We start from the raw sequence: 26,564 nt of genomic DNA on the forward strand, positions 1-26,564 counted from the left end.
TACAAATTACTTATTGTTAGAGAGGTCCAAAAATTTTTATTTCTTTTTTTCCAGCTTCATTTGTCAAGCATTTTTTTTTTTACCTAGGCTTGATTCTTTGTTACTCGCGAGCAAATGATCGAGAAAGTCTCCAGTTTTCCTCTGTTCGAACTAGCTCCTTGTAAATCGTTCTTTACATGGCGCAAAGAAAAGAGTAGACTGTTTAATTTCTCGCGGTGCGTTCGATGGAACGCGACGAAGCATACTCGACGATCTTTGTTGTATCTGAGAAAAAACATCGCGCACATATCAGTAGTAATTAATGCATTTTACTCGGCGTCTTTGCTTCAATTTCGTCGCGGAAGAAATCGGATACGATTTTACTCTATCCTTTGTGATCGGATGTTCGCGAAGTTCGAAAGACGAGATTGATTCCACGACGCCGTTAATTAGTGTGTAATTGTAGACTGTCAATTATTACCTGTTACACATCGATTTCATTCGTAACGACGTGTCACGAAGACGAGGCCATCATTGGCGATGATTCTTCGAGTTCTCGATCCTTTCACTTACATATACATCGTTGCAAAATAATTGGCCGTGTATAATTCACAACGAAAGGATTGAGAATTGACTCCATCGAACGCTTGGGAAGAAAAACAGGTTTTCCAAATTTTGAGCAAAGAGAAAAAGCTCGATCGTGCGTTCGTGTTTCGAATCGTTTCGTTTAGAGACTTTCTCGAATACAGATGATGAAAAATAAATGATGGAAGAAAAAAAAAGAAAAGAACGCAAGCAATGTCGAGCGAGTAGCTGAGAGAAGAGATCATAATATAATATATAAAGAACGAGAGATAGTGAAAGAAAGAGCGAGTGTTTTCTGCCATCGTAAAGTCAATTTTATCGCGTACGTATGTATATGTATCGTTTCAAGTGTGTATGTGTGCGGATCCAATGAAACGGACGCCGCGCCGTCGTTGCAGCTAGATATTTTTGCTGAGAATCACGATTCTCTGGTATACGTGGCCTGAAATTCGAACATGAGCGAAAGAAACGAGCTGACAGCTACAATTCGCAGCAGAAAGTCTCGAATCAATGTTAAAAAAAAGAAATTTGTTTAAAGATGAAGAAGATAGATTAAGTATTACGATAGGCAGTCTCGTTGGAAAAACCATTGACGTAACTAGGTAGGGGTCAGATTGGATCTAGCCCTTTCCGAATTCTAATTGGTTCCCTATCTCATCAGAAATCATTAAAACAATTTAAAAACTAAATAAAGCACTCGTCTGCTCGCAAAATCTTAACACGATCGCTATCAGCAAAGACGTGACATCTTTTGATGATAATCGATGTCTATCGTACGAAGAACTTGATTCACTCTAGACAAAAATTCTAGCTACGCCAATGGGATAGATTATCTAGTGTACGAATGTTTGTCGTGCAACTTTGAAAGAAAGCAGACTATTTCTAAAGAGAGAAGAGAAGGAAGAAGCTGAAATACCAAAGAAACACACAAATCGTTGGCAATAATATTCAATGTTTAAAGAGGGAAATTGAATACGAAAGAAAGTAAGTGGAAGAGAAGGATCGTGCGGCGTCTGAGGACAACTTTATTGTACTTTATCGTGTAAGAGAGATTTGTAGAGAGTTTATATTAGGGCCAATTGTCACGGCGAGAGTTCTACGATAGCGATGTTTTTTTCCTCCCCTTGCAAAAGTTGTGATCAACTATTCAGTCTCTCTCAATATTAAACATTTTCCATCTTATACGAAATCTCTATTTGCTGGTATGAAATATGCAATGAAACTTTAAAAGAACTATTCGAAAAGTCATACAGGTGAAGAAAGAAAAATACAGCGACCAGAAACAGATCTCAAATAGTTGGTCACAGCTGAAGACCTTGTCGCGTTCCAGCGTAATACTCGCGTAACAGTTGCCGTGATTAATGAGTCATGTTTGCGTAATTAGCTGATAACGAATCAAGTTGATAAGATCTGTAAAACAGTTTGATTTTGTTCCAAAGTTAGAGTAATCACAATTAACCCTCGAATGGTTGAGCTGAGTTGACTGTCTATTAATTCAATGTAAGTTTTGCAATTTTCATTTACATATTTCTTAAATTTTTCTTTCGATATTATTTTTCCAATATACGAAAGATACTTCTTTGACGACTCGACCAAGCTCTCATTATTCGAGGGTTAATTTTGTTCGACAAGTAACTCAATCTTTTATTGAGTTTAGCACATTTTAGAGTCTTAATATAAATTGAAAGAATACCAGATTGCAGTCGAAGGATTGCATGTAGTAAGAAGCTTATTCCTCGTAAAAAAAATCAAAATTTACAAATTTATATTCTATATATTATTGATCGTACGTTTCATTGCGTGCACGATCGCAAATATTATTAGATTGTTAGACACAAACGATGCAACAGGACTTTGCTTCTTCATGGATCCTTCGATAGACATCAAACGCGAAAGCTCAAATTAAATAAAGAACGTCAGTAACCTGACGTTTGATAAGTAAAAAGCGTGTATAGTTTCTTCTTAATTTTTTTATTTCACACTTCTTCGAAAAAAGGGATTCTTAAAAAAGGAGTGGTATGAGAGATGATAAAGGAAACATTTTCGAGTGGTTGATTTTGTCGAGTTTATTTTTATCAGTTTCCTTCAAAATCAAACACATGTATGTATGTACATACATATGAGAAGAGGAGAAAATTCTTCTACGAAAATTGTATTACGCGATGTGTTACGATCTGTACGAACAGGCAGTGAATATGAAGAAAAATCAAATAAAACGTTACAGTGAATGTTAGCTAAATCCTTCGATCTTGTTGTGTCACCTGTCCAGTTTTCGTTAAAATTATTATTTTTTTAACATAAATTTCTTTCTAATATCCTCGATGATTGTGTTGGCTCCTATGTGATAATCGCGCTTGTTTTACCAGTTCCCCTTTTACCGCACCTCACTGATATCTGAAAAGACCCACTTTTAACTCTCTCTGATTCTACTTTTTAAAATTTTTTTTATTTTTAGAAATCAGTTAAAAGCAGCACAAGACTGAACAATTATCATTATTGTAATTGACAAACTTGTATTCACTTCATGTACCTTGGTAAATAAATCATTTTAAAATATCAACTGAGTTATTACTTAACTTACCCAATTTTACTTCTGATTTATTTAATGTCCATAATTTTTTTCTCGGTTATTTATACAGGGTGCTCCACGCAATTGTTTCAGATGCCTGAACCCCTTACATCTCTGCATCCCTTACATTCCTGCTTTCGTAGATCCCAGCATTCCTTAAATCTATGCTTTCTTTATATGGCTGCATCCCTTACATGCCTGAATCCTTTACACCTTTGCATCCCTTACATTCTTGCTCTCTTTATATCCCTGCATTCCTTACATCTCTGCTTTCTTTATATCGCTACATCCCATACATCCTTGTATCCTTTACATCTCCGCATCCCTTACATTCCTGTATTCTTTATATCACTGCATTCCTCACATCCCTTTTTTCTTTATATCCCGGCATCCCTCATATCTTTACATCCCTTACATCTCTGCATTCCTCACATCCCTCTTTTCTTTATATCCCGGCATCCCTTACATCTTTACATCCCTTACATCTCTGCCTTCTTCACATCCCGGCATCCCTTACATCTTTACATCCCTTACATTTTAGCATAATTTGGCATAAATTACGCCCCCTCTAGCGACAAAAATTTGAACTAATTTTCGATGTCGAATCAGCGCCCTCTGGTGCCAGAAAAAGGAACTAAACCTTGCATGAATTTTGGCCCTCTAGGGGCAAAAATGTGAACTAAATTTTCGATGTCGAATCAGCGCCATCTGGTTTCAGAAAAAGGAACTAAACATTGCATGGATTTTGGCCCTCTAGCGGCAAAAACGTGAACTAAATTTTCGATGTCGAATCAGCGCCATCTGGTGTCAGAAAAAGGAACTAAACCTTGCAGCAATTTTGGCCCTCTAGCGGCAAAAATGTGAACTAAATTTTCGATGTCGAATCAGCGCCCTTTGGTGCCAGAAAAAGGAACTAAATTTTGCAAAAATTTTACTATATTGTGCAAGGATATAATGGATGTAGGGATGTAAAGGATGTAGGGATGTAAAGGATGTAGGGATGTAAAGGATGTAGGGATGTAAAGGATGTAGGGATGTAAAGGATGTAGGGATGTAAAGGATGTAGGGATGTAGGAGAATCGGTGTTTTTTTTTTTTTTTTATTTAACGTGGGGAAATCATGCATAAGACCCCCCACCGTCCCCTGGGGGAGGGCGGCGGGGGAGTGTCAGATTCCTACTGACTAAAACCCCACGGCGACCAAGACTGCCGCTAAAGGAGGGCTCCGGGACTTTATATGTATTACTCCGGAGCCCCCCTCCTGGCACACAGATGCCCATGTAGGGTGCCTATCATGTGGCCGACATCGGGGGTCGCATCCGGTGCCGGCATCTACTTACTTGGCCACGACGATTGAGAGAAGATTGACGATTGGATCAATCTCCCCTTGCTGCTCCTCTTGCAGCTGTGATGTGGCAAGGCTGAGCTCGCGACACCGACTGACAATGAGTAATGGGTTACAGTCTTTGATATCGAAGCATTCTACTATTACCACCAACGTGTGTTAGCATAGAACAGATGGCGTTCATTCTCAAGGCAGAAATTCAAAACCACTTGAAAAGAAAGGCATGCCCAGTCTTGTTAGATTTGTATTCACTGGTTTTACTCTTCCTTTCAGTGATACTTAGCACGAACTTTTACAAACACCTGTGCAAGAAATATGTTAAGAATGAAGCTGGTCGCAATATATTTTGGTTACCTTCTAATTGGAATCGTTGGATCATCGATCAAGGAAGGTATAGCAAGCATCATTTATTGCCTCGTACACTCCTTACCTCGTAACGCTCGCTTAATGTTCTCCGTTGATAATGTAGTCCTCGTGTTTCCTCCGTTTCATCGACTTTCTTCCCATGTTGCACACTTTCATATCGAAGAGAACATTTTCTCGCCTGCTACAACTCAATAGCTTTAGCTTTCAGGGAACAGGGACATATACAGACTCACATACGATTTTCTGTCTCGAATTGATACCATCTTTGTATACCTATCGTCTTGAGAAGTGTACATACGTGTTACGTGTACGTCCATGAACATAGAACTACAATAGAGTGGCTCTACTCAGTGAGCAATACATATTCTAATTGTCCGCTATGTAGACACTAAACATTGGCGGCAACTTTCAACTGGTGAACTGGAAGAGGCTCTATCCTATAAATGGAATACGAACAGAGCGAGAAACGTGATCCTATTCGTGGGTGATGGCATGAGTCCTGACACTATAACCGCCAGTAGAATATACCGTGACGGGGAGACCAGTCGATTAGCATGGGAGAATTTCCCTAATATAGGGATACTTAAGGTCTACAATTTACTATTTCCCGTCGTTACATTAATTGAATTTAGATATTAATTCGTATGCATTTTTAAACATCAGACGTACAATGTTAATAAGCAAGTACCTGACTCTGCATCCACGGCCACAGCATTGTTCAGTGGCGTGAAGACTAATTACGAAGTGGTTGGTCTTGATGGCAACGTACCATTGGGTGATTGTAATACGAGTTTGAATACCGACTATCACGTGGACTCGATCGTATCGTGGGCGCAAGCTGCTGGTAAAGACACAGGTAGCGATGGAAATTTTCGATCCGTGATGAGTCTAGATTACGTCGATTGGAAAAATTCTAGACTTAAAAAATTCTGCGTACGACTTGCAGGATTTGTGACGACCACCAGGGTCACTCATGCCACTCCTGCTCCTTTGTATGCGCACAGCGCGGACAGAAGATGGGAATGCGAATCGAAAATACCAAAGAGCGCGAAACATTGCAAAGACATCGCGAGACAACTGGTAGAGGATCTACCAGGAAAAAATATCAAGGCAAAATACTATCATCGTTAATCATAATCATCATTTTTAAAGTATTTCATCGTTTAATGTGCGTTTCTGTTGACATCCACTTAGAAAGTTCATGGAAAATCGTATTATTAAAAAAGAATGCGGTTTAAAATAGCAGATATTTTTCTGGTTTAGGTGATCATGGGAGGTGGTAGGCAAATGTTGAAATCCAACGCTACAGCCACTGAATTCGATCCAATAGATACATGGGCTGGGAAAAGAGAGGATGGTCTTGACCTTATAGAAGCATGGAAACGCGACAAAATTAATCGAAAATTATCATTCGATGTCGTTCAGAATAACGAGGAACTGTCCAAAGTGGACACCGAGAAGGTGGACTACTTGTTAGGAATTTTTGCGAATGGTCACATTAGTATGGACTGGGACAGAGAGAAAGGTCCAAAAGGACAACCAAGTCTCGAGAATATGACCGTGACAGCATTAAAAATTTTACAAAAATCAAAACGTGGCTACTTCTTGATGGTACTACCGCTTCGTTGAACCGCTGAACGTAAAATGTCTTGCTTGATTTCAATTGTACGAAGTGCGTTTGTAGGTCGAAGGTGGGCTCATCGACTTTGCTCATCATCGTGGTCATGCTGCTCAGGCGTTATTGGAAACTGTTAGATTTTCTGATGCCATAAACGCTACCTTAAAAATGGTCAACACTGACGATACGTTGGTGATCGTGACCAGTGATCACACGCATTCGATGAATTTCAACGGATACAGTGATCGAGGCTCGTCCATATTGGGTAAAGTCTCTAATCTGTTCGGCTTTAGATTAATTAAAGTATATAACAAATGGCGTTTACAGGCATCGCTCAAAAATCAAAGTACGACGGGATTCCGTACACCACGCTAACTTACAGCACCGGTGGACCAAATAATATAGCATACACGGTAAAAGAGAATACTACCGCGGTCAGAATCGACCCTACTAAAAACAACACAACAGACTTTACGTACAGTCAACAAGCTGCTATAATATCTGACGAAGCTTATCATGGCGGTGGTGACGTAGCTGTGTATGCGATAGGTAAATTGAATGATTCATAAAAATTTATAAACGTCATGTCATTGTTTTTTGAAATGTTCTTACTTTTAGGCCCGTACGCGCATTTGTTTCACAGCGTACACGAACAGAGCTACGTAGCTCGAGTTATGGCGTATGCTGCAAACATGGAATCTTATGCTTACGGAAATAGCGCTGTGAAACACGACTATAATATTTTGGTTATAGTTTCTTTATACTGTAATCTGTTTTACTTAGGTGTACTTAGTTGTAGATAAAAATAGTTGGTCGACCTACACGGAATTTATTGTTACCGAAATTCTATTCCGATCAAATTGTATTTCTGAGGTTCTGTAAAATTATTATTATGTTTGAAATAAAATCGATGCAACCATAACTTCTGTTATTTTATTTACCTTTGAAATTAAAAATAGATTAAAGACGGATAAGATAGTTTACTTACGAATACCTGGTATTAGTCACTAAAATTTGAAAGAAAAAAGAAAATAACACTTACGTTATGTAAGTAACGTATATTTAAAAAAAAAAAGAAAAAAAACATATCGAAGTTACACATGTTTCCTTATCATACTTAAGTAAGTGGGACAGCAAGTGACTGAAAAATTGCACTTGGATCCACTTCATCACAGATTAGCCTAACTCGTTCAGTGGACACACCAAGTCTTTTTAAAGAGCACTAATTAGAATAGGTAATATCCCTATATGATATAGAATAAACGTTTGTTTTTTTTCCTCGCACGTGTATACATAATGTATGTGTATATATATCTGTTTCTCTCTCTCTCTCGCTCTCTCGCTCTCTCTCTCTCTCTCTCTCCTCGCATTTTTATTTCTATCTTTTATTTCGTTTTTTTCTTTCTTTTTATATACAACAAAGTTAAAACGAGTCTCAGTCTTCTGCTGTAGAGGATAAGATAAAATCGCGGATCGCTGTCTAGGTAACTCTTTTAAATGTATCGCTTTTTGGCATTGACAGTCAGACAAATATCGTAATCATTCAAAATTATGTTAAAAACTGCGTGGCCGAATTGCTGCTGCTGCAAAGATAATGCCAATGCCAAGATGCGATACGCTGTCAATTTGTTACAACGTTGTACGTATCGATTATTAAATTAAAGGGTTAATAACTCACGGAATCACGTTGACAGAAAAATAAGAGGAAGAAAATGATAGAGGAAGGATTACAATCATACTATCCTCCAAACGTTGCCACAACGATCGTGCACGCGATTACTTTACGTCCATTTATATCCGACTAAAGTACAAAAAGAACTATCATGTGAAATTGGCGGCGCGTAAGCGGGTCAAATCCCGATCTGCTGTATAAACTACGAAGCTATCAATAAAAAAAAAAAAAAAAAAAAGGGATGGTAAGAACGTGTACGAACATGAACAAGCGACTTAGGTAGCAGCCACACGAGTTTTTAAAATGACGTCCATTGCGATGGGTACCTTATTCTTTATGTGCGAGGATAGAAAGTACTAGATTAAGCTCTCCCTGGGTTCTCCTAAAATTGAACACAAGTGGTGAGAAGTTCCTACCTTTTTTGGAGGTGCCTACATTGCACCAGAATGTACTGTGCTAAGGTACGATAATCTTCCTTAGCGAAAAAGCAATATACTTATCTCTCGAGGGTTGCAATATCATTTTCTTCCATTGACTTATTCCCTAGGGAGGAGTAATGTACTCGACAGTGTTACAGTCGCGTGAAATCTAGGCTTCCATCGATTAAGAGAAAGCGTAAAGAATCTAACCATTACCCTTAGAAGGTTCTGCGTTAAGTTTTCCTGAAATTTTCTCGAAATCGAAAACAAAGAATGGAAGGTTGCTCCCTTTATCCTTACCCTTAGCTTTGGTCGTCATTTGAAACACTCGTGTGGCTAGTTTCGCCAGCCCTTGGTAAGCTCTGTCTGGTGTTATCGTTTAAGTATGTAACAGGAGAAACTGCAATGGGAGGGCCAAGAACTCTTCTGAAATACTCTTAGGTCTATTATCTATCCGATGAACAGCCTTGATGGCCGCGAGGGAATAAAGGGATCATTGTACTTTGTTCTTCTTCTTTTTCGGCTTGACGGTGTGCATCACGCTCTCGTGAAAGAGGATCTTAAGCGAGATACAACCGAGGAACAACAAGGCTGATATGAGGAAAATGAAGCCAGGCGTGTACTTGCCGAACACCATCAGGCTGAATAGGCCGACCATTTGAAAAGCGAGAAATAGCACGGCCAGATAAACGGCCAAACTGAGAAACAACGGGCTTTGTCGTTTGCGTTTCTGTCGGGTGATCGTTTGAAATTCGCTGGTTAATTTACCGGTGTCGATAGGCGACTTGATCGGTTCTTCTTCTTCGCTTTTCTGATCGTCCGAACGAATGCCACGTAACAGCGAGCGTCGAAAGCTTTTGTACAAGAAAAAGATCCTCGATGTGATCACTTCGAGGAACTGTCCTAGACAGAGGTGCACCTTACGTGCTACTGGATGCGATTTTGAATTGTCGAACGAGTAGAGTAGATACGGGAAGAGATTCAGATTCTGGCAGCAATGACGAATCTTCTGCATGGACGCGTGTCGGAACAACATTGGTGGTCCGCTATAATTTCCATCTGTTGGGCAAAAAGAATAGAACGGGTTTTATTGTTAGTCTTGCATCATTATTTCTGTCGAGGTTTACAAAGAGGAATAAAATTAAGGTGTTCCTCACCTTTCAGCATGTTGGAAACACGTCGCACGAGGGTCGGTTTACCAACTACGTCCTCCGTCTCCATTATTCCCGCTAATTTCGACATATTCCGTCTGTTATTGGTGCGTTGATACGAAAGAAAAAGGCTCTGATGAGCGTTTAATACTATTCCTCAGGTCCGTGGACTTCTCGGTCGCACTTGGCTATCGCTGTTTTATTCTGAAACAGAACCAATTAAATTATGTAGTATACGATGTAGATGTCGAACAAACGATAAGCGAAATTTTTGACCTCTACCTCTTTTCTTTTTTCTTTTATTTTTACATCAGTTCTTGACGTTCGTTTCGAGGATCACGGATGTACGTACACGTACATCAATCAGTACTGAACAGACCTTCGACTTTCGCGTTGCCAAAGCTGAGTTGTATAAAAAAAAAAAAAAAAAAAAAAAAAACGGCACGCTTTGATAGCCTTGACGACCCGAGATTAACTCTTCAACAGCTTTTGCAGACAATCTTAAGCAATATTTTAACGAATCGAATGTTTGTTTAAAAACGTTTGTCTGATCGTACCTTCGACCGATCGAACCACTTTCGGCGTCGGAATTGTCGAAGAAAGAAACGCACGGGTACAAAGAATACTGTGGTTACGGGTATCGGAGCGACGCACTATTTCGCAACGATGCAACGCGACGCGGTTTCGCGATACGCTCGCAGAACAGTTGAGCTGATCGTAATATACTCTGTGCCGACTGCTCCCCCTCGCCCCCCATGATTGCGGCAAATTATTATCATAAATAGAAGAGCCGGCGATGCAACTTGGGGGACCCATATCCATCGAGTAGCGAAACAGGATGATGGAACAGGACATTTTAATACATGCTTCTAAGAATCTCGAGGAATCGCGAGTTGTATAACTTTTACTGGAAAATTTATAGGCAGCAGAACCTTGAAATCTTGATCCGAAGTTGAAACAGATTAATATGCAAATGATCCCATGATCCTCGAGGAACGACGAATACACAATTGAGCAACGAGTTAAGATTTTGACCTGAAATTTAATCGGACGAAACAAACGTCAAGTTGCAATTCTTGCATCTTGTCGGAAGATTGATAATTTCGACATAGACTTCGCTGTACAGTGAAATCGTCGCCGTGAACTTATGCTAACGAAGAGTCTGACGAATGCCAAGGAATTCAGTTGGTAGATAATTTCAACTAAAATTCGTTCACGATCTAACGAAGCTTCTGGACGTTCAACGAGCGTTGATCGTTTCATAAACGACCAATTGGTAGGACAAGGTAAACAAGGAGGGTTACAAAAGACCCTAGCGAAGCGGTACTCGTCGCGCTCGCGCGTTCCCACTTGATCGGACGAACGGAAGCAGGTCGTGATCGATCCTAAAGCAGATTAACCAAGCGTCTACCTATCTGCTCGTTATCGTACCGATAGGAACTAGAAACTTCTATGTAACCGTGCCGTTGACTCACCTTGGCTGGTGTATATTTATATGAACGTCAGGCACGGTCGAACGGCAGTCGGTACCCATATAAAACGGCTCGGATATTCTGTCGTTTCGGAGCGGGTCTCGCGCGTGCGTCCACAAAGCCTAACGATATTTTTCGTATTGATTGAAAAACGATCGGAAACTCACGGAATGTGTCCATCCTTTGGTGGCACGTTGACAGTCTCCATGAAATCGATCAAGTTCACCCGTTTACGAAAGGCTCGAGGTCCGTTTGCAGGGCTGTCGCAAACTGACTAAGCGCCCAATGGGCTTCTCTGCTGCTTCTTTCCCACCGGCTTCGACAGAACACAAACAACGACTGTGTGCTCGTACCGCGGAACGGTGCTCGACGTTAAACTCGGCATTCAGTGGCGACCTCGTGCTTCTATTGGGAACCTCGGCATCGGTGGAACATCACTGGATTGGTCGCTTAAATGGGCTTCAAGGGTGCACCAACCAATTGGCGGGCGTCGTCGAAACGAACACGAAAGGGCCGAATAACGAAAACGCGAGAACAGTCACGTACAACACTAGCCTACCTCGTGGAGTTTCGAAACTGGAGCCAAAGGGCTCAGCTTCACTCGGCGTTCTCGGAGATTCAAACACTTTTTTCCTATCGTTTGACTCCTTCAGATACTCGAGTGGATTGTTCATCGATACGTATCGATCTAAAAAAAAAAGGTTTCATATCAGTCTAATCGCAATTCTGGAAGTAGAGGAAATGATGGTAGATTTAGATGATTCATTTATGAATGGCGTCTTCTAATGAAGTAGGCTATACCAAAAAGGGTAATAAAGATAGCAGGTAACGAGTAGGGTCCGATAAGGTAAACGCACCTTTTAAAAAATGTGGACCAGTCACGATTTTCTACCCTTCTTCCAATTTAAATACGAAGAATGGGCGGGAAGACGCATAGTATTGATCGTAGAAAAATGTCAAGTTACTAGTCTCGTGCTGGCAGTTTCGTAACATTGAAAAGACGAAAGGTTTTCAATGACCCTAGCACGTGATAGTGACGTAAAGTTGGGTCGGATAAGGGACTTGGCGCGTGTTCTCGTGGGTGAAAGCCGGATTGCGTTGCGCCTCCTAGAATCCCAATTATAATACATAATGTATCACATTCAGTATGGTCTTTGATCGTGTCCAAAGTCCATGAGGAATGTGTTTATGAAAATATTGAAATTTCTCTGTCTCTAACATGACGATTAAAAGTGCACACGTTGTTTGCTTCTAAGCGTCTTGTTATTATATTAATGCTTATCTCGAAAATTATTTAAAAGATTGTCTAGACTTTGAATTATTTTTCCTACGAATTCACACGTATTATGAAACTAGAAGAACTTGAATTTAAATTTTGCCATTTGGGATCCGTCGCTGAGAAATTAGCATTAACGAACGAACGCGATTCGCAGTCTAAATCGTTTTTCTGTGCGCGACTAGAGCGGCCAGGTATCGGCGCCGTTGACAATGTGGATCTTATGCAACGATTCATTGATCTCTCACGTAATTCGAATACGCGAAGCTCTCGCGAGGTGAAGAGAAAGAAAAAAATATATAAACCGCACTCCACCGATGAGAATCAATGAGAATTTTCACGCGGTACTCGCGTGATCGCGAACGCCGGAACGTTTAAAAAATCCTGCGAACCGAGTAATTTTCTAATTTCCTATCGAGCAATCGCTGTGGACGTTGGTCCAGACGATGATTAGAGGTTCCGGGCGACACTTGGATTCCCCTTCTCTTATCAATGCTTTTCCCCCGCGTATTCGCGCTATCGATACTCGCGTAGGAGCAACGATGAATTTTCGCAAAGCCGGAAGAGAGGAGGTTTTTCCAAACGTGCGATTAAAATTTTATTTCAAATTTTGCTCGCTGAAAGAAGAAGAATTCCATTGGAAATTTACTCGACGCTTTTACGCGTTAGCGTTGTTAATAAACAGTCTAATAACGAAATTAGCAAGCCAGGCTCGTTTCGCGGTTTCAGCGCGACGAATTCGAGGAGAAAAAATGTGCCCACGTCGATCGTAACGCGAGAAACGATGTCTCTAATCAATTTTTCATACCGTATCGTCTTTCTTTCGATCTTGAAAATACAGGGTCGACAGATTCGAGCGAAACGGTTTCGAAAATAGCAACGATCGGAGGTTTGCTAGCCTCTGTTTCGTAATCGAATCATGTCAAGGAGTTTGGACGAGTGTCGACGTCCGAACTTCTGTACAAAGATCATCGATTAAAAACACTTTGGTAGATTCGGGTCCTTTGGCTCTAGACAAAATACACCATTAATGAAGGGCCATTAATCCAGACCAAACACGATGACCAACGCGATAACGAGTCGATACGTTTTAACGTAGCTTTTCTATCCTGGTTAACATCTGCGATGACAGATTACGTGTATGCATATCGGAAGCGATCGCGTCGCTTGCTTATTAGTCATCGACTGGTTAGAAATTTGCTAGACATTTCACTTTCGTTGTTCGTTTCGGTGATTTGTCAGAAATTTTGTTAGGCAAGAATCATTTGAATAGCAACAAGAACTAGGCTGAAAGTTGAAGAAACTAGAAACTAGAACTGCTTGATGACCCATATGTTAGCCCTTTTCACGTGTTTAAAAATAACGAAGATAAATGATCCAAGTATGCTTTAGAACGAACGCTGGAGATAGGTATTGGAATATTTTCCTTAATTTCAAGTCAACATTTACAATTATCTGCTGAATATTTCAGAGGGTTATATTGTTTTACACGAAAGGTTTCGAGAATCTTGATAAAGAAAGGTTTAAAGGCTTCCGAAATCGGCTTACGATATTTCAACGAAATTAATACACGTTTTAATAATAAGTATATATCTCTGTCGTCATACTTAATTCGATCGAGGTGATACGTAAATTTGCGACAGATAGGGACTCTGCACTTATGTTATTGCTGTGTATTATGATAATATTGGATTTTTCTTGATGGATCATCCACAATTACCCCCGGTTACGTAACAACTTGATAGTTAAATTAATGTGGCTTAATCGGGACTCTTATCGAGAAGCAAATTCAATTCTCTGCGTTAAAATAAATTCTTCATCGTAAATTCATACTCGAGTTTTTTAACGTGTAATGCTTTGTTTACCGAGCGATACAGCCTTAACACATGGAACAAAACTCGACTTACGGAAAATTTCTGCAATTACTTTAATACTTTCTTCTTAACACCACATTTCTCGCCGTTATACGTTGACATTATTACAGATTATTTCAAGTAAGTATTTGAAATGCAAAGAAGATATAAGATATTTGAAAATTTAACATATTGCATTAAAAGATAATACCAACAGTTGTTATACTTTTTAATATTGTACGCCTCTTTACTATCACTGTATTTAACTGCTATTATATCATAATATTGAAAAATAAAAGACAGATACACCTAATACGTTTTATGAATGACAACTAATCTTCGAAAGCAATGAATCATGCGATTATGCGAAACTATTGTATTTCTTCACCGATAGAAAATAATCTCGCTTTCCTGTTTTATAAATATTTCTTTTCGTGCGTAGATAATTGCCTGGCTTAACGATCGATCAACCATGTAACATTCAATTAATCGACCCTACCGTTTCAGCGTTAGCTGCATAATTACATCGGATAAAAACAAACGAGTTATTTTATCCGATTCTATCGGAATATTTAAGTCAGCATCACAGTTTCAAACACGTAGAAATACGATTTTGTCCACGGCCATTGATAAGCTACTGATAACCACGTTTATTTATGTTCGCCTCGCGATGATACTCCATAATTCTAATAATTTTTCGCGAACGTTGCTCAACTTTACTTTCCTCTTTATCTTCCCCGGTTTGATAATGTTTTTTTTTTGGCACGCGATTTGGTACAACGACACGTGCTCGTTGAATCAACGAGCCAGGTGAACATATTCGCGAGCAAACAAGATAAATTTATGGTAGCTTTTCAAGGAAAGAGAAAAGGAACGGATGAAACCGAAAGAGTAACGAACGAAAGTTCGCGAAATTTCGATGAATTGTAAAATGAAAGGGGATTTAATTTGCAAACAGCTCGCGAAACGGATAAAATGTGCTCTTTGTATGTGCAGATAACGATAGCTTTCCTTTTGAATAAAATAATTGATTGATTGTTGCGTCACGTTTTGGGCACGTGTCACGGAATGCCCAACGGGTTGATCGGTCTTTATCGTATGGTTAATTAATTTGCTTTGTTCGTGTAGCTATTATCTTTGTAATTGCAGAGCCGTCGCCGAGTTAACGAAAGCGCAACAAGAATAAAAATGTACAATAAAATCGCGTTATTAGAAACGACTCTGAGCTATTGAGAAATTTTATCAGCGTTACCAACACCTGTCAAGGATCAAAGCAATTATAAAACAAATGTTCTTAGCTGATTCTAAGGTAGCAAGTATCAAGTAATCCACCGCTCAGACAATCTACTCACGGTGGTCGCAGTCGTTGCTTTCCCCTTGCGTTTCGAAGCCGCAGAAACTCGTCTATTCTCGTCTGTGCACAGGATTTCCTCGGTTCTCGTCTGCTTTTTCCTCCCTATATGTGTCGACGGGTCGACGAACGGCACATGGATACGGCCCTGCAACAGTACGCAGAATATTTTTTAGTATCTGCTCGGTTTTGCTACGCGTTTCTCGCGGTCGCGAATCCGCTTCGCAACGCTCCACCGCTTCAAACAAGATGGAGAAATAGCAGAAGAAGCGATAGGTGACACGATGCACCTGCATGTGGATTCTGAGAACGATAGTCTTGCTGTTGTCTTTATAATTTGCGAGGGATATCTTTAGACATGGAAGAATGTCCACTTCAATTTCTTCACATATTTCGCAGTTTACATAGTTTACTTATATAATTATTTAAAAAGACATTAAAATTGTAAAGCTACTTAATAAATTAAACTTCTAATTTAAAACTGTTTTAATTTATTTGCAAAATTAATTTAAAAGTCGATCGTACCGCCATCTATACAAAAGTGGCTCAAACTACTCGCCAAGTTATCATTAAAGAGGGTAACACCCACGCTTATCGACTGCCGAAGGGTTGATCGATAAGTCGGTAAATAATTTCGGGGCTTAAAAAAGTCGATCGATAACTGGGTCAATAGTTCAAGTCACTTCTGTATAGATGGCGGTACGGTCGAATTTTAAATTAATTTTTAGATGTAATTATAATTTGCAATCTTAATTATATAAAGCGCAAAGACGTCCGTCCGTGTCACTTTTCAACTTGAGAAGTACTAGGATTATACGCTTTATTAATTTTTCTATGCAAAGTTTATGGGTCGTACATTTTAGCTACGGGGTCCCTAATATACTAAGATCATATTTTGTCAGCGCGTGGAGAGAGTCGCCGGGGTCCCTGAAACCCCAAGAGATATTTTGTCGGTGCGTAGAAAGAGTTCCCGGGGTCCCTGAAGCCCCAAGAGACATTTTATTGGTGCGTAGAAATAGTCGCCGGGGTCTCTGAAACCCCAAGAGCTATTTTGTCGGTGCGTAGGAAGAGTCACTGGGGTTTCTGAAACCCCAATAGATATTTTATCGATGCGTAGGAAGAGTCACTGGGGTTCCTGAAACCCCAAGTGATATTTTGTCGGTGCGTAGGAAGAGTCACTGGGGTTCCTGAAACCCCAAGTGATATTTTGTCGGTGCGTAGGAAGAGTCACTGGGGTTTCTGAAACCCCAAGAGAAATTTTATTGGCGCGTAGAAAGAGTCACCGGGGTTCCTGACACCCCAAGATGATATTTTGGCGGTGCGTAGAAAGAGTCGCCGGGGTCCCTGACACCCCGGATACCATATTGTCGGTATGCAGTTACCGGTGCTTCGGGGTCCTCAATACCCTACCATGTTATCAGGTCCGTATCCAGAGGGCGTTGTTGGTGCAGCGGGGTCTCTGACACCCCGATCAAATTATAATTAACCCTGATTAAATTATAATTAAAGTTTTAATTTGCAAACTAGTTAAATCATAATTAACATTTATATATCATCAATAATGAAACAAATGAACGCTATCAATCGATAGAAATAAATTTCTTGCACCTACGTATATAAAAACGATAAATTAATTAATCCTTCAGCCTAAGAAGTACTACTTCTAATTTTTTTTATACAGAGAGGAAAAGAATTACTTACCGAACGATAGAATGACCGAAATAAAATTATTATCATTCATTAGACGCATGTTTAGTAAATTAAAACGATAAACATGTTGATAAAAAACAAATACTGTAATAGTAAAAAACAGTACAAGATAAAACGCGAAGATAACGTTGCTCATTTCATTATCAGCACTGTAAACTCCGACCCTGTGATATTAATCAACTAAGTTTATGACATATTTATAACGAGAGTATAATTTAATTCGTGCTGTAAATAATTGATTAACATAATAAAATTATCGTTCTGTTCTATGTAGATAGGTGAAAGATTTAGCAACAGTTTGCTATTAAATATCGTTGTGCTGTATCATTAAATAATAATCAATTGATACAACATCTGTTATGTAATAATATTACGGGACTGTATAATAAACAAAAAGAAACTTCGCGTTGCTATAAATACTTTTAATCTTTACTTGTTCGAAAGCAAAATCACAGCTACATAAGATGTGTGGTTCCGATACTCATTCGTAATAATAATATAATAATTAATAATAATAATAATAGAGAATATTAATTAATAATTAATAATAATAGATAAAATTATATAATAGCTTTCTTCGTATCATCTTACATCCATACAGCAGGTATTGTAATACTAATGACCGTACGATAGATTTCTCTCTAATCTTCATCAAATAATAGTACGTTGTTTTCTACTGGTATACATCTCTCTCTTTCATACACGCATGCAGACATTATCTCACATAAACACGTATACACATCTCTCCGATATTAATATATTTGCCTCGATCATCCTAGACGATCTTACAATAATATATTTCCATTTATATATATATATATATATATATTTATATAATATAGGCTCGATAATTTATAAGGCAACCTCAGTTCATCGTCGCTGTTCCATACTCTCTCCTATCTCTCTCTCTCTCTTTCTCTATTTTGTAATTACCAATGAAGGTTGTTTCACTTGTTAACCCTTTACGAATTTTTAATTTTTTCAGCCAGATTATCTGTTTAATAAGTAATCGAGAAGCGAACTAATTTCAAATCACTCCGTTCGCAAAGGGTTAAACACGATCGATCCTCTCGTGATCTCCTTCCGGTTCCGATTCAATCTCATCTCGACTCAATCGTACTGATATCTCAAGTATCCGATGCAATAAATCAATAAATATTCTACAACTTGCTTCTCAACATAAAAACAACCGAATCGATCCAAATGACAGACTACAGATTTGTTAATCTGCAATAGAAAAGTGATTAAGTTGCATGTTCCATGCTTCATTTATTTCAAAGTAACACAAAAAGAATAGAAACGATGCTGACTCGAGGGAGAGAGAGAGAGAGAGAGAGAGAGAGAGAGAGAGAGAGAAAGAGAGAGAGATTTGAAATCGCAGTTTATGGCACTCGTTTTAACACATGGCTCGAACTCCCGATCAGCTGAACTTCTTTTTTTTTTTTTTTTTTCAAAGATCGAGCTTAGAGATGGAGATGGACACCGGACACCGGGATCGAAGGATCAATGACGACGACGGGCTTTCTCTGTTACAAGGATTCGTTGATCGATTGATCGATTGCGAGAGGACGGGGACTGATGACTATAATCGAGTTCGTTCGACGCTTGTAACCTCGCGCGCTACTGGAATGATACGCTAACAAGGGGCTAATTATGAGAGGGATCGATTTCGACTCAATCAACTGGTAGAAATTTTATAAAACTACGAAGAGACTACATTATCTTAGAAACCACGAATGTAATAAGACAACAGAATGTTTCCACGTCTTTTATGGTGTTTTTAAATATAATATACTTCCAGAGAGGATGTTTGCTAGTTTCATTCAACTACCTATGGGCTCCGTTAAGGCACTAACATCCTAAGATCGCTTTTACGTCGGTATTTTTTATCGTTCGTTGCTAGTTTTCATTATCGCTGCTAAGGCACGGTCCTACAAGTTCGGGGAGAAACTCTAAAGGCACCCTAGCGTGTCACCCAACACACCCACGCACACATCTAATGCTCTAATAGCTACATGGTTAATTGTAATCTTCTTGTCTTTTCTGTTTTTTTTTTTTTTTTCGGTAGATCATGCTATTCGTCGATGCCAAAGACGTTACGATTAAGAAAATTATTGCCAATTTATTTACCGTGAAACCTTCACTGAAAACGATGCATGTTAAGTAGTTAAAATTATCGAAGAATCGAAGGCAATCGAACAGTCCCTAATCGCACAGAAATAAAATGATAGAAAATCGTATCGTCGTCGACCCTATCTCGTTCGTGACGCATGCGTTCATTCGTTACCGTGTCTCGTGTGTACATTTTTCATTTCACAAAACGTCCATCTTCTGTCCAGCAAGCAACGGTTGCCCGAAAGCGAAATGTCTGTTCGCTCTGTCTCCTCTCGGATGGCAGTCTTTTTTGTTAACTCTCGGTTTTTATTTTATCAATACTGTTCTGTAAATACGATTAACGAAGAAACCGCGTACCCTCCTTGAAAGCGTATAATCTTTAGTACGATTCGTTACGATACGTCTGATCGATGAACTCTCGTCTGTGAGCCCAAGAGAGAGAGGGAACTCATGAATAATAAAAAGAAAAAGAAGAAAAAAAAAATAGAAAACAAAAGATTATGGATGATCGTAGAAAAAAAATCATTGCATCGTCGATGAATGGATCGTTGATCGTGAACCGGTTGAAGGTTCATCAGGAATCGATCCGATATCAATTTGTCGTGGCAACGACAGACTATATCCTAGTTTATCTCGTTAAATCATCGATGATGCAATGGACTAGACACGCTGTCACACGTAAGCACGATTATCTTTTTCATTTTGACTTGCCTTTGCTTGCTGGCGATGACTCTTTCTCATCTAGGACTCGTTTACAGCAAAAAGTTTCATTGTCCTCTCGATTAAATCATTTTTTTCACGAACCGGAGCGATTCCGTTCGATCTTGTTCTCTCTCGTGTCAGTTCTTTTTCTCCTCTGTACATAATATATTAACTATCTAGTTTAGGATCTAAGTCGTCGCGACGACTACTTTTGCACCACGCGGAGGGTACACGAACGATACTAGAAAAAAAAAAAAAGAAGAAAATAAAGAGAAGACAAATAGAAAAAAGAAGGGATAAAGGAAAAGAGGGAAAGGAAATGTACAAGGTCTTTTTCTTCTATTAAATATTATAGTTTGTCTTTTATCTTCGCGCTAAAGCTATACGATAGACTTGTCGTCCGTCTTATTGTCTACGGTTCTACGCCAAGTTCATCCTTCGTCTTCTTCTCGTTCTCGTTAAACGATTCGAGAATGATCGCGCTATTCCTTCAGGTTTTCGATCTTCCGAGATCAATCGTCGATCAATTATAATAAATACTTCTCTCTCTCTCTCTCTCTCTCTCTCTCTCTCTTTCTTTCTCTCTTTTTTTCTCTCGTAAGTACGAAGTCATCGATGCATCGATCGATATGGTTGTTGTTTCGGCCCATACGAGAACGCCGAGCAAGCTATCGATTCCTTCTGGTCGAGAACACGGCTGAAGATTAATGACTAGGCCTCGATTGGGCTGCTCCTAATCATCCAGCTGGTCGTGGAAACGTTCGCATCGCGAGTCCATCGACAATCGCCTAGCAATTCCGTCAGGGAATGTCTATACAGAGGGAGCATCAATGAAATTGTCTTTTATATTCGTCAGTCCTTGATCAGATTACATCTGTGCGATCCAAAATTCATCGATATCGGATCCAGCAGCCGGCCGTTTCCTCTTCTTTGGCTCATATTATTTGTCTAGAGCCATCGAGGGCGGCTGAAGAAGTCTTCAGGGAATGTCTACACGGGGACCAGAGTCAATTGTATCTTTCTCGAATACCCTTCAACTTATCTGTACGTCGTTATGTGTCCATGTGTCGATACTTGTGGGCGGACATTTGTGCCAAACCGAGCACAGCGTATTGACATTGCAGACAATGATAATGCGTCTGTTTACCGGAATGCTGGCACTGAACGCCACCGCAAGGTTGACTGGGGGTGAATTTTTGAAAGCCTGCCGCAGCGATGCTGTCCAATTTCGCGTGTTGCCGCCTGTGAGCGACCACCTTGTTCGTATCTGTACAGACAAAGTCGCACTTTAAACAATGAAAGTGCGACGCTTTGTTCTGCATCGAGCCTAACGAGGACGTGTACGCGCACTGAGCCCGACCGCAAGGGACGTTAGCCCTGTATTGTTGAAAATCACCACCCATCAGGGTGTCTAGCCGCTCGTGTCTGGCCGTGTGCTGGACGAAACGCGTCTTGTCGCAGAACGAGTAGCCGCAGTCTTGTCGCATGCAATGGAAATGGGTCTGGTGTTCCCTGTAACCACAGTGGGGATACCTGCAGTCCTCGTTGAATCGGAACCTGAAACATTAACGAAGACAACGTTGCGCTAACGATAAGTGAGACTTTCAAGCTGGAGATAGAAATGATAATAGGATGCAAACCTAACGTATCCCTCGGGTACAGGTTCGTCCTTCAGCATCCGCATCGAGTGATGAAGCCTCTGTTTCTTCGCCTCGGGTGAGTTACTGTCCGGCGGAGACAAGGATCTCTTGTTCAAGTTCAGGTTCGCGGCCAGAGAAGCCAAAGGATTCTCGTCTCTGGCAGGAGGTAGAAAGTTGGTCGGAGGTAGACCGGGCGCGAACATCAGCCCTGGTCCACCTGTGTACATGCCGCCATGCTGGAGGAAGGGTGGCAGGGCTTGATTCATTAAAGCGATCTGCTGATTCATAGCGGCCATTACGGCTGGGCTAGGAAAATGAAATCCGTGGCTAAGGTCCAGCTCGAAGCTGGTAGGGACAGGGGATTGCTGAACGTTCGCCGCTATACCCGGTTGAGACAATTGACCGTTTTCGTTGCTGTCCATCACCGAATTGTTACCCCCCTCGTCCCTGATCAGTTCGCTAGGCTCCCTTTTCACGTTCGGTACATTTTGCACGCCAACGTCCGAGCCGCACCTCGCAGGTTCCATTTTCACCTCCTTCGCTTGGGTCTGTTGGCTCATCTGACCGAGAGTTTGCTGCATCTGACGTTGCATCTGATTTTGAAAGTTCTGAATGTTCTGGGCCATTTGTGCGTTCTGCGCCATGAAGTCGTGCTTCTGCGACAACTGTGCCAGATAATCGTGCTGCAGCTGATTAGGTGGCTGACTAGCCAGCTCGTGTTGCTGTTGACTAAGAATGGCACCTGTCGAGTGTTTAGCTATGTGAGCCACCAGTCGGTCCAACTCGGAGAACGCTTGATTGCACGCGTTACAGTGATAATGATTCTTGCGTTTCAGTTTACAGAACGGTCTGCTACAGCTTTGCTCCGGTCCGTACAAGGTGTGCGGCGAGGCCGAACTTGTGGATGGAAGAACCGGAGATTCTGCAATGGAAATCGTTCGTCTTAAGTCGATGGGCGCGAACGGGTTAACGGGAGCACGCGAATCGTGACGAGTTTTACCGAGATAACTAAAGAGAACACATTTCAAGGCAAGAAAATTTGCTCGTCGAAAGAGACACGAACCTTGGTGCACGGAAGTTCGCATGGATAGCACGACGCCCGGAAGTGCGGGTTCACTTGGCGGTCCGCTGACCGGATAATAGGTGCCTGCCGCCCTCACCACTAGCAACAATCAACCAAACAACCAACACTTCAAATATACCCACTATGATTACAACCACCTTGTACAATAGATACATCAAACGCAAAGAACAAACCGTAACAATAAAAAAAATAAATAAATAAATAAAAGAAAATAGAAAATAAGAATATTGGCTTGTTCGATCCTTTCGACGCGTACCGTGATCGAAACGTCGAAAGGATCAAGGATCAATGCCGATGCAATGTATAATACAATCGTGGTGCGTGTACGTGCAAAATAAAACACATGCATCAACTGAGTGACACGTTTGTGTGTAACATCTCGAGTAACTACGAAAGAAAACCTATGGAAACAATACTGTATGTACAGAGGTGCACTGGTTCGTGTCCACGGAAGATTCGAGCTTACCGGTAGTCTTGTTGCCATCCGGACTGGGTATCTCTGCTTCTTTCTCCTCCATCATCGATCTATTCTCCATGTCGGCGGCGGGGCCGGTAACGGTCAAGTTGTTGCTGTCTTCGGGTTTCTCGATAAGTTCAGCAGGATTCTTCACCTGAATCCTCGGCTTCGTTTCCTGTATAATCGCCGGTTGGACTTGCGTGTGAGACTCGTGGTTAGAGAAGGATTCCTGGCCCCCAACGGCATCGGTGTGACCAGCGTGCTGTTTCTCGTGCATCGCCATGGTCGAGTATCTGACGAACGAGTAGCCGCAGTTTGGTCTGGTACAGTGGAAATGCCGATTAACGCGATTACTGTGACAACCGGCCAGTCGACAATCTACCATCTTATCGAAGAAGGCAAAGCCCGGCGGTATGTCGACGTTATCGTGAAAGTCTTTGCTGTGCATCAGCAATTGATCGGGTCTATCGGTAGAGAAGTGACACCTTGGCTGCGAACAATGATGATGCCTGCTGGATCGTAGAACGCAAGCCGGATCCGGGCATCCATCAGGATTATAGGTCGAGAATCCGTCAGCTTCCCCGAGGCTGTTGGACGGCGAGACGCTTCCCTCTCGATCCTCCGTCATCGGATTCACCGTCAGATTCGGCGTCTGAGGTTTTGGTAGTTTGAAGCTGGTAAAGATGGCCTGCGGGGAATCGTGTGTATGCGTGGTTGGATCACCACCGGACCAGATCTCTATCACCCGATTTTTCGGTGGTCTGCCTCTCTTCCGCCTGAACATGGCATCGATGTTCGTCAGGTGGGTCAACGTCACGTCGGAGGACAAGGCGTGGGAGGAGCACGAGAGGTTCAATTGTCTGCTGTACTCGTGAATTTTGTAATGTTGAAGACGACGAAAGGGTTTGTCGGTGGAGAGAATTACCTCGCGACAGTTTTCCCAATTGCAATGATAATGTTTCTCTTTGTCGGCGTACGGACAATTATCGTCGCAACCACCCTCCTCGAAGAAGGCGTCCGTGATTCGTTCCTGAGTCTCGTGCTCTCTCAAATGCTCTCTCACTTCGCGAGGGTCCTTTAACGCTGTCCCGCAACGATCCAGACCGCAATGATGATGTTCCCTGCCCAGATGACAAGGACAATCACCTGTCGCAGGTACCAAATAGGCCAATTCCGTGGCGGTGAGTTGTTGACTCTGTTGTTGCTGTTGCTGTTGCTGTTGCTGTTGCTGTTGCTGTTGCTGCTGCTGCTGGTGTTGGTGTTGATGTTGCTGTGGCTGTTGAAGTTGCGGTTGTTCAATGGTCACGGTGGAGCTACCACTGGCGCTGACTGTGGTGGTGGTGGTGGTGGGTGCGGTTAGATCCATCGCGAGATCGCTTCCGCTTTGGAAGGAATCGTCGAACGAGTAATAAGACGGCGAGCCTCTGTCTTCGTTCGAGCTTTCACCGTTCAGACTTAGAGAAAGATTCTGGGCACCGACGTCGTCCGGTGGCCAGGAACCGGAAGGTCGTATTCCACCGACCGCGCTGATTTGTTTGTACTTTCTGTAAGCCAGCTCGGACTCGTGCCGTTCGTGTTTCCGTTTGTGGGAGAACAGCTGACCGGAAGAATGAAGAACGTAGCTACAGTGTGGTCGTATGCAGTGAATGTGATTGCATACCCGAGAGAAACGACACTGCTCGAAGGGGCACGCCTCGGACTTCATGAACTTCTTGAATCCGTCGCGGGACAACTGCTCGTCTTTGATATGATACGATTTGTGTTTGTCTGGAACAAGAAGACGCGAAAGGGACGCGTCAGTGAAGAGAAGAGGGAACGCGCGTATCGCAGTCGAAAAAGGAGCAAAGTTTTTTTTGTTTCATAGATAATAGAACAGTGCTAGAATTTCTAGGCAGAAAAATGCAAGCATCTCTTTACCCATGTCAGCCTTGTTTTTAAAGGTGAACCGGCAGCCAGGTCGCCGACAATGGAAGTGCGTAGTCCGTTGACCAGCGAAGGGACAGTGATCGGTAGCACAGCTCTCGGTCGCGCGGAATCTCTGGAAACCTTCCTGAATGATAGCCGAATCCTTGCGATGATAGTTGGCGTGCATCTGCACGTCCGACGTCGATATGTAAACCTTATCGCAATTCTCATGGATACAGTGGTAGTGGGTCTGTTTTCTATTGTGCGGGCATGCACGACCCGGATGCCTCTCCGAGCAATCATCCGTCGGCGAGTACCTCATGAAGCCGTGCTGCAAAGATTCGTCCCTCTTTTTGTGCCACTTGAAATGCCTGATCATTTCTTCTTTTTTCACAAACACCCTACCACTGCAATCCAAACAGTGAAAATGTTCTCTGCAACCGAGCTCCTTACAATACGAGCTACCGCATTCTTGACCCGACGAGTACCTCCTCACGTATCGGGAGTAATCGATTATAGGCTGTGACACGGAGCTTTTCGAGCTACCGATCAAGGTGTCCGCAACCGGAGACATGCTTTGTCTCAGTAACGCTGAAATCAGAAACCAGAAAGAAATGACGCTCGTTCCGTGATTTCAACCCTCGAACGACGGAGCCGGGTCAATCCTGGCTTCATCCTAACGATCTTACACCAAGGTTACACCATTTCGAAAATGTCAGAAGCAAACCGTTATTTAAATATAGAAGAGAATAATCGTGAACGATGATGATAAATAATTTGATTAAGGTACAGAACGTTCGAATTTAAAATTAAACATTGCTTCGATAAGATTGTTGTCGATCTCTTCGACAATCTCGATCGTCAAGAGAACTTTCTACGATTCGAACGGAACAAAGGTTGGTAAGGAAGCATTCTGTCGTTGCAAAGAAGAACTCTGCTTTGGCAAACGACTTTACCCGCTGTAGAACAAGTTCAACGACACTTTTGCTAGAACAATTACCCGATACATGCATCGAGAGTTACGAGTTCACCGTTCGTCGACCCGTGCGCTTTTGGACGTTCGGAAAACTGGTTACCTACGGCGCATTGTAAACTTCGAACAAAGAGGGGAATTCCATGATGGAAATGGTACCAATCGCAGGAAAAAAGAAACTTCTTTACTCTCCAAAATGTAAAGCGATTCGTAAAATAAATCAAAATTATTGATAAATGATTATTATTCGTTTTAATACCTGTCCATCGATAGCTAGTAATATTATTTCAAAGTCTGTAAGAGGTTTGCAAACGTGTTATAGA

At 41.4% G+C, this 26,564-nt stretch overlaps 3 protein-coding genes across 9 annotated transcripts in view; 1 reads left to right on the forward strand and 2 right to left on the reverse strand.

The window, feature by feature from the left end:
- The first annotated feature begins 4,525 nt into the window (after positions 1–4,525).
- Positions 4,526–7,893, forward strand: LOC117609633 (alkaline phosphatase). Its single transcript, XM_034336229.2, has 8 exons — positions 4,526–4,868; positions 5,229–5,431; positions 5,507–5,699; positions 5,790–5,953; positions 6,107–6,454; positions 6,528–6,726; positions 6,789–7,010; positions 7,080–7,893. The coding sequence occupies exons 1-8, from the start codon at positions 4,793–4,795 to the stop codon at positions 7,262–7,264; spliced, it is 1,590 nt and encodes a 529-aa protein (XP_034192120.2). The 5' UTR covers positions 4,526–4,792; the 3' UTR covers positions 7,265–7,893.
- A 451-nt stretch (positions 7,894–8,344) lies between these two features.
- Positions 8,345–11,587, reverse strand: LOC117609640 (uncharacterized). Of its 2 annotated transcripts, none has more exons than XM_034336242.2 (3): positions 11,343–11,587; positions 9,710–9,907; positions 8,345–9,611 (listed from the first exon to the last, which is right to left on the reverse strand). In XM_034336242.2, exons 2-3 carry the CDS (start codon positions 9,792–9,794, stop codon positions 9,046–9,048), a joined length of 651 nt encoding a protein of 216 aa, XP_034192133.2. In that variant the 5' UTR covers positions 9,795–9,907; positions 11,343–11,587; the 3' UTR covers positions 8,345–9,045. The 2 variants fall into 2 exon arrangements, with proteins under 2 accessions (XP_034192133.2, XP_034192134.2); XM_034336243.2 differs by lacking the exon at positions 11,343–11,587 and adding an exon at positions 9,986–10,398.
- A 9,059-nt stretch (positions 11,588–20,646) lies between these two features.
- Positions 20,647–26,564, reverse strand: part of LOC117609629 (zinc finger protein castor homolog 1) — a 69,797-nt gene continuing 63,879 nt past the window's right edge. For 2 of the 6 annotated variants that reach the window (XM_076688929.1, XM_034336216.2), the window contains exons 7-11: positions 25,281–25,859; positions 23,373–25,130; positions 22,886–22,984; positions 21,823–22,744; positions 20,647–21,739 (exon numbers count right to left, since the gene is read on the reverse strand). In XM_076688929.1, coding sequence (XP_076545044.1) covers positions 21,235–21,739; positions 21,823–22,744; positions 22,886–22,984; positions 23,373–25,130; positions 25,281–25,859 — 3,863 coding nt within the window. In that variant the 3' untranslated portion in view covers positions 20,647–21,234. The remainder of the gene's footprint in view (positions 21,740–21,822; positions 22,745–22,885; positions 22,985–23,372; positions 25,131–25,280; positions 25,860–26,564) is intronic. The other 4 variants (XM_034336219.2, XM_034336217.2, XM_034336220.2 and 1 more) reach the window with 4 other exon arrangements.

The sequence above is a fragment of the Osmia lignaria genome, chromosome 7 (assembly GCF_051020975.1).
Source record: "Osmia lignaria lignaria isolate PbOS001 chromosome 7, iyOsmLign1, whole genome shotgun sequence".
NCBI classification, from domain to species: domain Eukaryota; kingdom Metazoa; phylum Arthropoda; class Insecta; order Hymenoptera; family Megachilidae; genus Osmia; species Osmia lignaria.

Excerpts from the sequence above, each read along its gene's own strand:
- LOC117609633 (XM_034336229.2), top strand. The coding sequence starts at position 4,793 with ATGTTAAGAATGAAGCTGGTCGCAATATATTTTGGTTACCTTCTAATT. Across the intron at positions 5,954-6,106 it reads TACCAGGAAAAAATATCAAG|GTGATCATGGGAGGTGGTAG; the intron begins GCAAAATACTAT and ends TTTCTGGTTTAG. Across the intron at positions 7,011-7,079 it reads CGTAGCTGTGTATGCGATAG|GCCCGTACGCGCATTTGTTT; the intron begins GTAAATTGAATG and ends TCTTACTTTTAG.
- LOC117609640 (XM_034336242.2), bottom strand. The coding sequence starts at position 9,794 with ATGTCGAAATTAGCGGGAATAATGGAGACGGAGGACGTAGTTGGTAAA. Across the intron at positions 9,612-9,709 it reads TGTTTCCAACATGCTGAAAG|ATGGAAATTATAGCGGACCA; the intron begins GTGAGGAACACC and ends TTTGCCCAACAG.